Source organism: Cebus imitator, unplaced genomic scaffold (assembly GCF_001604975.1).
Source record: "Cebus imitator isolate Cc_AM_T3 unplaced genomic scaffold, Cebus_imitator-1.0 Scaffold225, whole genome shotgun sequence".
Lineage (NCBI taxonomy): Eukaryota > Metazoa > Chordata > Mammalia > Primates > Cebidae > Cebus > Cebus imitator.
This window is the reverse complement of record NW_016107540.1, coordinates 3,372,674-3,383,631: the sequence shown is the minus strand read 5'-3', so window position 1 is coordinate 3,383,631 and position 10,958 is coordinate 3,372,674. Positions and strand designations below refer to the sequence as shown.

General features: G+C 53.3%; 1 protein-coding gene across 6 annotated transcripts in view; it reads right to left on the bottom strand.

The window, feature by feature from the left end:
• Positions 1–9,475: 9,475 nt before the first annotated feature.
• COBL (cordon-bleu WH2 repeat protein) overlaps positions 9,476–10,958 on the bottom strand; it is a 287,518-nt gene continuing 286,035 nt past the window's right edge. For all 6 annotated transcript variants that reach the window (XM_017496912.2, XM_037727273.1, XM_037727270.1 and 3 more), the window contains one exon: positions 9,476–9,974. In XM_017496912.2, coding sequence (XP_017352401.1) covers positions 9,957–9,974 — 18 coding nt within the window. In that variant the 3' untranslated portion in view covers positions 9,476–9,956. The remainder of the gene's footprint in view (positions 9,975–10,958) is intronic.

The following is a 10,958-nucleotide window of genomic DNA, read 5'->3' as shown; positions in this document are numbered from 1 at the left end:
GGTCCCTGGTTCTAGAATGTCAGTAGTAGAGACCCCACTAGGCCCTCCGAGACATGCCTTTGACACACATGTCCTACTTTGACCCCATAAGACAATGCTTGGGACAAGAGCCCTTCCCGCACCTAGATCCGGTGAATGAGAAGGAGGTGGGCATTTCCTTTCCACTACTTTAAAAATGCTTCATGGGCTGGGCATGATTATACACCTGTAATCCCAGCACTTTGGGGGGCCGAGGTGGGTGAACCACTTGCGCTCAGGAGTTCCAGACAAGCCTGGGAAACATAGTGAGACCTTGTATTTACAAAAAACACAAAAATTAGCTGGGCATGGTGGCATGTCCCTGTGGTCCTAGCTACTTGGGAGGTTGAGGTGGGAAGATCTCTTAGTTCGGGAGGTAGAGGTTGCAGTGAGCCAGGATTGTGCCACTATACTCCAGCCTGGGTGACAGGGCAAGACGCTGTCTCAAAAAAACAAAAACAAAAACAAAAATGCCTTGTGCCTCTGTCTCCTGAGACAGGAACGCTTCCTGGGGTACCATGAAAGAAGAGTCAGATTTGGGGCTACACCAGCGTGAACACAGCTGTGTGACCACGGACAAATCACTACATGTGGCTCAGTTATCAAATGGGGAAAGCAGATATTAGGAGACCATGTATATGAGAGCTTGGCATGTCTCGGGAATGGCTTGTGAACTCTACTTGACAGAATCGTCTGAACTTTTAGGAATCCCAGTTGTCTGGCCTGTTAAAGTTAACTACTCATGTGGTTCTGATTTACATAAGGGAAAATAAAAATGGCAGCTCCTTGGGAGGCTGAGGCAGGAGAATTGCTTGAGCCTGGGAGGCGGAGGTTGCAGTGAGCTGAGATTGCACCACTGCACTCTAGCCTGGGCGACAGGGCGAGACTCTGTCAAACAAAAAAGCCAAAACAAACAAGAGGAGAAATGAGGTAGCTCCTGCCAGTTTCCCTCTTGCCCTAGTATGGACAAGGATGCCACAGGGGCAGGTAGACCCTCGGGGCAGGAAGGAGCCCTAAAATTCCACTGCTCTCAGCACTTGGGAAACTAGCCTTCAGCGAGCGTGTTTGGCCTTGCTTTGCTCTGACATCCAGGATCTGGCCAGCCACAGGGCGATCCGGCTGGTGAATGTCCTGCCTGCATCACAGCGTGGGGACCGGGACTCTTCACGGTGGGCTTGTTTGCTGTAAGACACGTGCTCTTAGGGATGCAAACTCCGATCGCATTTCCAGGCCAGAGCCTTTCTGGTGCATCCATGACTCTCTCGCCATGCCGTGGATGTCCCAGAGGTCCAGCGGCCTAAAGTAATTATAAATTAATTTGGTATCTGCCTTCCAATAAACCCAGTAGCAGAGGGGCCATGTGGCATTGGCCAATCTCCATGAGTGAGCCTGGTGTCCCAGAGAGTGGACACACAAGGGAGAGGCGGGGACGGGACAGAAGCTCTGAGCAGACAAGTGTGGGAGAGTCCAGTCGTTCTGAGAGGGTGAAAAAGCAGCAGCAGCCAGCCAGGCGGAGGAGCAATGCCTAGAAATGTCCAGAGGCCAAGAACACACCCAGGACCTTGCCAGGGTGTGCTCCTGGGGAGACGTAGGGTGAGTCCATGCCAAGTTATTTCCACCGCTGAGACAGGCCCATGCTGGAGGTTGTTGCCTGAAAATCTTCCTCTCCAGGAGTTTCACTGAAGATGCAAATGTGTTCAAAGCTCAAGAGTCAAGAAGTAATGAACTTCGCACCTGCTCATGATGAACTTGGCTTAGGCCAAGTGCCCAACCAGGGCTCCGGTTAGGTAAGTACAGGGGTCAGTAGCTCCTCCAGCTGCCTGGAGCCCGCTCTCATTCCTGATGGAGAAGGCCATGTGTTACAGTGGTTGGACTCAATTTCCAGACCCTTCATATAGATGCAGAGACCTTGTGGAGCATAGCAAGGTAGAAAGGTAAACTTCATAGCCCATTGCTGTTCATGCGTTGCTGTCCCGCCCATGTCCTCAGCAGGGACTCACTGGGTCTCCTGAGGACAGGACCGGTGGCTTCTGCTCAAGCCCCACCCTCATACACAGACCCTCTGCTTCCTCTCCTGGCTGTCTGGGTACCCCACACTGCAGGCTGTGTGGTGGGCCAGCCCTGATGGGGAGAAATACCCAGGAAAGCAAAGGACCGCAAGGCACACGGTGAGTTGGTGGCAAGACTACGGCTCTGCTTGGTGCCCCTCCAGTCAACTGGGAAAACAAAACACTGAGCTATGTGTGTTTCCCCAGACATACCATGTGGGCTTTTCCATGCTTTGCAGTAGAACTCCTACTTACCCTCCAAAGCCCAGCCACCTCCCATGGGAGACTCAGCATCCTCTCACCGCTGCCCTGTGGAAGGTGGAGCCTCGGGTTACTGTGGCCGCTAAACACTAGTATCCATGGGCTTCTGTGACTGGGCACTCAGGGGCCAGGTCTCACATCGGGCCCCTAGGCCTAGGAATGCAGTGCTAGCACCATATGTGTTTTATGAAGGGAACTGAACAGGCTACTACCATGTGACCTGAGGCAGATTCTGATGGAGCAGAGGGCAGAAGGTTCTAGACCCCAGGGACTGGCAGGATGTGAGTGGAGGGGAGGGCAAATACATAACACCAGACCAGGGAAGGGGCAAGGAGAAGATGGCCTTGGGCCGTCAGAACCCAGCAGAAGGACCGAAGTGCCATGGACCAGCTGCCAGGGTTCCAGGAGGCTGAGAAGGGTTCAAAGAGAATGTACAAGAGGGCTCCAAGTCCAGCATCCAGACCCCCGTCCTGTCCTGGAGCCGCTGTTGGTCTCAGGAAGTCAAGGCTCCTTCCTCCCATCTGACAGCATCATCAAGAAAGGCCAGGATTGATTTTTCCATCTTTCTGCACTATGCCCACTTCCTAATCCACAGCTGGACCCCGTGGCCAGGGCAGTGGCAGCTCAGGCTCTGTTGTGGATTTCTAGAGCAGCACCTCATTCCTAAGAAGTCAGTTTGGAAAGGAGTTTCCCAGCACAGATTGTGTCATCACGCGCTGCTCCCATGCCTCTAAGGGGGACTGCGGGAGAAGCTGCAGCCGCTCACCCTCCTGACCAAAGCCCAGGTGGGTCTGCCTGGCAGCGGCCCTCCCTGTGCCTTGCTAAGCCTTGAGGCAGAGAAACGATCAACCCCACAGCCCCTGCCTCGGGTTGAAAGCTCCAAAATGACCCGCTCATCCCATGACTAATGAGCACATGCCCGATTGTGGGGAGAAACAGAGCCCTCCTATGAGGCATCTCAGAGGACCTGGACAGACTCCAAATCGCAGTGAAGGGGGGCAGCCAGGGCAGGAGAGTGGAGTCATTGGCAGGTGTCCAGTCAAAGGGCACAGCAGGCCAAACTCCAGGCCTGGGCAGGAAGGCTGAAAGCAAGGAGGGGACCAGGAGCCACGAGGTGGGCGTTGGGAGCAAGGGAAGCAGCTCAGAAGGAAGGCCGGGTGAGCAGTGAGGCCGCTGGACCTCTGGGACATCCACGGCATGGCGAGAGAGTCACGGATGCACCAGAAAGGCTCTGGCCTGGAAATGAGATCGGAGTTTGCATCCCGAAGAGCACGTGTCTTACAGCAAACGAGCCCACCGTGAAGAGTCCCGGTCCCCACGCTGTGATGCAGGCAGGACATTCACCAGCCGGATCGCCCTGTGGCTGGCCAGATCCTGGATGTCAGAGCAAAGCAAGGCCAAACACGCTCGCTGAAGGCTAGTTTCCCAAGTGCTGAGAGCAGTGGAATTTTAGGGCTTGTTCCTGCCCAGAGGGTCTACCTGCCCCTGTGGCATCCATGTCCATACTAAGGCAAGAGGGCAACTGGCAGAAGCCATCTCCTTTCTCCTCTTCTGAGTTTGCTTTGGATTTTTTACTAAATTGATTTGTAATTTCTGCCTAGCACTCATCACAGGGTCTGGCTTAGAGAAGCTCTCTCAGTGTTGGTTGAAAGAAAGGACAAAAGGAAGGAGGGAAGGAAGGGAGGAAGTAAGGATGGGAGGAGGAACAGAAGGGAGGAAGGGAGGGTGGAAGGAAGGGAAAGAGAGGAAGCAAAGGAGGGAGAAGAAGGAAGACAGGAAGAGAAAAAAGGAAGGAGAGGAAGGAGACCTTTGGGACAATGGAAAGGCAAGGCTGTTTTGGTCCCTGAAGCTCTTTACCCCAAGGCTGCAGGTGGCCCTCCCATGGGGACATCCCTAACAGGTCCACACATCTCTTACTTGGATCCTGCTGTTCCTGGCATGATGGTCAGGCACTGGACTACAGAGAAGGAGGTGGTGACGTTGGCCCTGGCTCCCATTTGTAGGACCTGGCTGCCATAGATGTCCCGTGGAGAGCTCCATGGCACCTGTTAGGAGATAGGCAACAGGGGTGGGGGGCTTTGCTATGCTTGATTTTAAGCCCTTTGGGAGGTGCCTTTGAGAGCTGGGGAGGATTTGCCTGAGAACAACACACCAAAGACAACTGCAGCCCCAGCCTGCATGCCTATCCGAGCCAGCAGCGCAGCCTGGTGCCCGTCAGAGCCAGCGCGGTGCAGCCTGGTGTCCGTCAGAGCCAGCGCGGTGCAGCCTGGTGCCCGTCAGAGCCAGCGCGGTGCAGCCTGGTGCCCATCCGAGCCAGCGGTGCAGCCTGGTGCCCGTCAGAGCCAGCGGTGCAGCCTGGTGCCCGTCAGAGCCAGCGGTGCAGCCTGCATGCCCGTCCAAGCCAGCGGTTCAGCCTGGTGCCCGTCAGAGCCAGCAGTACAGCTCGGTGCCTGTCAGAGCCAGCAGTTCAGCCTGCGTGCCCGTCCGAGCCAGCGGTGTAGCCTGTATGCCCTTCAGAGCCATCGGTCCAGCCTGGTGCCCGTCAGAGCCAGCGGTCCAGCCTGGTGCCCGTCAGAGCCAGCGGTCCAGCCTGGTGCCTGTCAGAGCCAGTGGTCCAGCCTGCGTGCCGGTCAGAGCCAGTGGTCCAGCCTGCGTGCCTCAGGCTGCTGGAAACCTCCCCTCGGCCCCCTCCCCTTCCTTCCCAATCAATCAAGTGGACACCACAGCCTGCCATGCCCAGACAGGGTTCAGCTTCCCCATATTTCCTAGATAGCTGCTGTCCAAATCCAACATCACTGTCCCCTGCCTGGATCTTCCCAGCTCTCCCTCCTGCCTCCCAGCAGCCAGTCCAGTCCCCTCCCCAGTGACAGTATGGTTCTTTGTGATAGGACAAAATAACAATCCTAAGAGTAAGAAAAGCATCCATAGATCTCCACTCCAATAAAGCCCCTTGGTCTGGGGCAAAAGCCAGGATCACTCAGTAGCTCAGAATCCGAGTCCACAGGAGCAGGCACACCTGTGCCCAAGCGCCACATCCCCATGCAGTGCATCAAACCAGGAGGAATCACATCCGCAGAGGTGTCTGGGCCCTGGGAAGCCCCCTTACACAGCACAGGAGTCAGAAAGATGTGGGGAATGAAGAAGGGGAAGGCAGCCTTCCTGGACGCCCCTCTTCCCTCCCTCTCCTTGCTCCCCCCGTGCCTCCATCCCAGAGGAAGTTTCCCGATTGGTCAGATTTCAGAACTGCACTTGGGAGATGTCATTTTGTGCAGAAAGTCCCTCCTATAAGGAGTGAGCTAGAGCTGCCATGGGACCTGCCCAGGGCTGAGTCAGCATCACCCACGGGGTCGAGATAAGAAGGGTGAACAGAGCCATGGACTTCTGGCCCGGGGGGATGGCTCTGCTGGGCTTTGAGTTCGGTGGTCGTATTGGTCTTCCTCTTTGCCCCTTTTCTTTCTCCCTTGTTTTGTTTCTGGAATGGATGTGATGACCCTTTTGTTCCTTTTCAATTCCAAACCAGTTGAGAAATCTGACCCTGATGTCAGGATGATAAAGGTCAGCCTGCCCCATGGCTTAGTGCTGGGTTCCCTGTCACTTCTCCACTCTCCACCTGAGCACAGTGAGCTGCCCTCAGCGAGCTTCCCAGGTCTGGGAAGGCGCCGGTGCTTGGTTAGCTCTGAGGTCAGTGTAAGGAAGAGGGAACAGGTCAGAGGCCACACTTAGGACGGCGACCAGCGAGGCCATGGAGTGGAAGCAGCAGATGCCTGATGGCTGCCAGAGATGCCTGTGGAGATGGCGGAGCTGCTTCCTTTGTCCTCCTGTCTGGATGGTCACCTGAGGCAGCCGTCCTCGCTGGTGCACGCAGTGGGGCAGGGTGTGCGACAGCTGCTCAGGGCATGGCACTGCCAGTTGGCCGAGCATGCCAGTGAGAGATTTGGTAGGTAACTAAAATCTGAGATCAGGAGCTTCGGTGAAAGGCTGCCCAGGACTGCGTGGGGAGTATCAGCACAGAAAGGACTGTCTGAGGTTACGCAGAGATGCCCAGAGCAGGACATGACAGCATCCGTGTCCAAGAGGCGGTGTGGGATTGTCAGGCAGGTTGCACATGCACTGCCCTGCTAAACCCGGGCAGGAGGCGTGATCCAGGTCCTGCCTCGGGACAGTCAGTTTCAGAAGCCACAGCCATCCAGGAGGCTCTCCACAGCCTGGCAGGAGGCCTGGAAGGACCCGCGTGGGCTCCCTTCTGGGTGTGATATGTGATATAGAGGCAGGGAGACAATGTGAAGTTGTCACCTCACTTCAGACGATGTGTGATATAGAGGCAGGAAGACAATAGAAGTCCAGACCAGGCCGAAGAGCTCTGGGCTCTCGACCAGCCAGACTCCCCCTGCTGCTTCCTCCCGGATATTCACTCCTTCATGGAACATTTACTGAATACCTCACCTGAGCCAGGCACTAAAAATACCATAGGATTTATGACCTGAACTGGGACAGTTTGGGAAGGAGAGAGAACGCCAGTAATAATATGCAGGGATAACCGACGTGACCAGGCCTTTTCCTGGGATCTTGGCCTGGAAAGTTCATGCAGAGCTGCACGTGGCCCCGGCTCCTGGCTATAATCAGAAAGACCAGTGTGAGCCCCAGAGGGGAAGGTGACGTGGGGGGACAGGCAGAGGGAACAGAAGCAGACGCGGGCACAGAGGGCGCAGGGAGGAGAGTTTGACCTTGACAGTGGTGGAGACACACAGAGGGTGGCGTCTCGAGGACAGGGTTGGCCTTTCGGGTATATGAGGGTGGGCAGTGAGGATGCTGGCATCTCTGGCAGGGAAATGCAAGGGGGCCCACAGGAGCTCCCGGGTGCATTCAGGAACTTGTTGGTCGCCTGATGTTGATACAGGACAGGGAGGCGGAGGTCGCGGCCAGGGACTTGGGAGGTGGCAGTGTGTGTGTGTGGGCAGTGTGGATCTAGGCACTAAGAGTCCTGTAGGTGAGTGGTTTAGACTTAACTATGGGCAACCCAGAGTCACAGGAGCACGTTTCAAGACTGAGAACGTCACCGAGGCACTCAATCCTCTAAACCTTCAGTGTGCTCATCTGGAAGACATTGCCTTCACACCACCTGGGCTCACTGAGAAAATGAACCAAGAATAATCATGAAACATTCTGCAAGAAGACCAAAGTAAGGCCGGAGGCTGTCATTCTTCCATATTCCACACTTCACAACCGAGGCTTCTGCACAGCTGGAGATGCAGAAGGCAACACAATTTCAGGAGTAGATTTAGCCTAAAGTGGGTCCCCCTCCTCTCACAAGGAAAATGAACTTGGGAGGTGGGTGCCCTCTCGTCCCTCCTGAAGCCCACCTCTGGTCCCCTTCTGTCTGCTGCCCCCTTGGTCTGGCCGGGAGCAGAGCTGCTCTGAGAAGGAGGACACCATGCAATATGTGAGGACCAGGGGCAGAGGCCAGCGACACTGTGTCTGCCCGACCTCCCATTCCTGACAGTGGCCTTCCTGTGCCCCTAACACCCAGGCAGCGCCCCACCCCAGGGCCTTTGCACTCACTCCACTCGCTGCCAGTCACGTGTCCATCCCAGGTTTGCTCCCTCAATTACTTCATGTTTTTACTCAACAGTCACCTTCTCACTGGGCCCTTCTTCATCATCCTGTCTCCTTCATCCCCCTTTCCTGGTTTTTCTTTTTTTTGAGACAGTCTCACACTGTCATCCAGGCTGGCGTACAGTGATACAATCTCAGCTCACTGCAACTTCCGCCTCCTGGGTTCAAGTGATTCTCTTGCCTCAGCCTCCCGAGTGGCTGGGACTACAGGCGTGGGCCACGACGCTGGCTAATCTTGGTATTTTTAGTAGAGACGGTGTTTCACCAGGTTGGTCAGGCTGATCTTGAACTCCTGACCTCAGGTGATCCACCCGCCTCTGCCTCCCAAAGTGCTGGGATTACAGGCATGAACCACTACACCTGACCTCCCGAGGGTTTTTCTTCACACGCATCAGCATCTAAATGTACTCAACATTTTTCTTACTTACATTACGGCTATGGTCTGTCTCCTCCACAGTAACATAACGTGAATTTCACAAGTATGGGGATTTTTTCCTGTTTTTGTCGGCTGTGTGTAACCCAGGGAACTGAGGAGTGCAGGAGGCAGCCAGAAACGTGTGGTGGTTGAATAAATGAATCCGTCCTTCCCATTTTGGAAGAGGGGTATTGAAACCAATCGTAGTATGAAATTCACACAACAGCGAAGATTTGATTTTCCTTTATTTGTGGCACTAAAAGACAAATAGTAGATAGCTGTAATGAAGAGCAATTGGCTGGTAGGTCTTGCCTCACCAAGCGTTTAGCAACGTTCATCAGTGACCGCAGAACAGCTTCTATTCTACCTGAGGCCCAGATCTGAGATCGCTGTGAAACATGAAAGTGACCTCACCATCCTTGCTTTCATACTCAGATACAGATTTTATTTCATAAATGCATCTTGATTACTATTACTTTGTGTTTTTTTCCCAATATAACAAAATGTTTTAGAGATACACATATGAAAAACTACGGCTGCAGTTAAATCTCATTATAAATACTGGTGACTGAGCACCATGTGCTAGAAGACCACGATATAATACAAAGGGAGCCAGTGAGCTGTTGGGCAAATGCATCAAGGCTGAACCAAAATTGTGACACTCTCAGTGCAACTTTGATCTGAACTCTGTGACAGGCGGGCATCCAACATCCCTGCTCCTTGGCCATCTGCAGGATTTCACAAGGCTCCCAGGGAAGTCACCAGGCTCTGTGCATAGGCACGCTGGGGAGGCCTATGCCACTTCATAGCCTGGGGAACAGCTGTCCATGTGGGGCACTGCCCATCCACTCCAGTGGTGTTGTGACCTCAGCCACCCACCACCCTTGGTGGACTCAGACGTGCCCTGGCCACAGGATCACACAGGACTGTTTTCTGGGTGGTAATAGTTGATTTTTAAAAGCTTAGTTGGTTAGATCATGACTGTGAACCTCCATGAAGTGGTAGCTCCAAATATTTGAGGAAGAAGAATCCAGTGGTTTGATTACCTAACAAAGTCACCTTTGAAAAGCCTCCCAATGTTGGTTTTTTTTTTTTTTTCTTTCTTTTTTTTTCTTTCTTGCTAGCAAAACTCTCAGCGTCATGGAGCATATCACGTTCAGGTTGTTCCAATGGATTTATACATATTTTTCTAGAATTCAAAAGATCTTAAATCAGTAAGTGGTTTCATCCATCTGTATGTGGTAAAAGTCTCAGAAGTCCAAAATCAGTCTAAGGCATGATTCTTTTCACTTCGCTCATAAATATAATTAAGTGTGAGTGCCGGGTTCCAGCATTTATATTCCCATCAACCTGCCAACAAGAATCGTTTATTGGCAACTTAAGATATTCAGAGGCAAAACACATTTCCTTGGCACACGAGCTGCGCAGCAACGCAGCGTCTCCTCCTTTCCTTTTGATTCCTTCCAAAATCAACTGCGCACATTTTGGCCTGTAGACAAGAAAGTCACACCAAAACTCGATGTTCCTGGCTATGTAGACTCCTTGAGTGATGCCTGTGGGCGTCTTACAGGTGGGTTTCTGCAATTCTCTGGCCTCTTCATTCACACGAGCAAGGGCACCTGCAGGGAAGAGAGATTCGCAGTTATTTGGTATCTGTCAAGAAGCCCCGGGTGCAGCTCTTCCAGTGGTAGAGACTCTGTGCACAGCCACGCTTGCCACAGGACTCCTGAAACCTACTGACACTTTACACTGACACCCATGCTACTTATTGTCCCAAATAATACATCTTTCTGAAACAAATATACGCTTAGGGGCTTTCAGTGACAGCAGGAAGTCACCAGAGAGTCCACAGACATACCTGCAGGTCCCTGCCATTTTCGCAGACCCATCTGTTGCCCATCCCTCCCTCTGGTCCCCTGGCCTGCTAGAGTGTTCGGCAGGTTTGTCTCCTGACACTGGAGTCAGGGCGTTTCATGGCAACAGTGACGGCAGACTGACCACCCCATCCCCGGTGCACAGAGCTTCCTGAGTGCTGTGTAATATGTGGCGTGAATGAACAAATGCCAACTCACAAGTTCCTATTCCGTGTGATGCGAGGCTCAGACTTCCACTGTGAGTTCAGCCCTGCAACCTGACTGCAGAAAATTGACTTGTGGAATTCTGAAGGAAAAATCCCCTGCCTCTAAAGGCAAAAATCAAACCATGTTTTTAAGAAGAGGGATGGATTCACGTCAAGCCGAGTGAAAAGAACACTGATTTGTCACTAGCATTTCATCGAATTCAGCACATTCTAAACTTAGCTGTGCTATGACTTGGGCAGCATGTGCCATTTTTCAGTGTTATCAAAGTGAACATCCAAGGATACGTATATGTCTTGACACCAACCACCACCATCACCACTGTCACCACTGCCACCACCACCACAGTTACCACCATCACCACCACCACCACTGCCACCACCACCACAGTTACCACCACCACCACTGCCACCACTGCCACCACCACCACAGTTACCACCATCACCACTGCCACCACTGCCACCACCACCACAGTTACCACCACCACCACTGCCACCACTGCCACCACCACCACAGTTACCACCA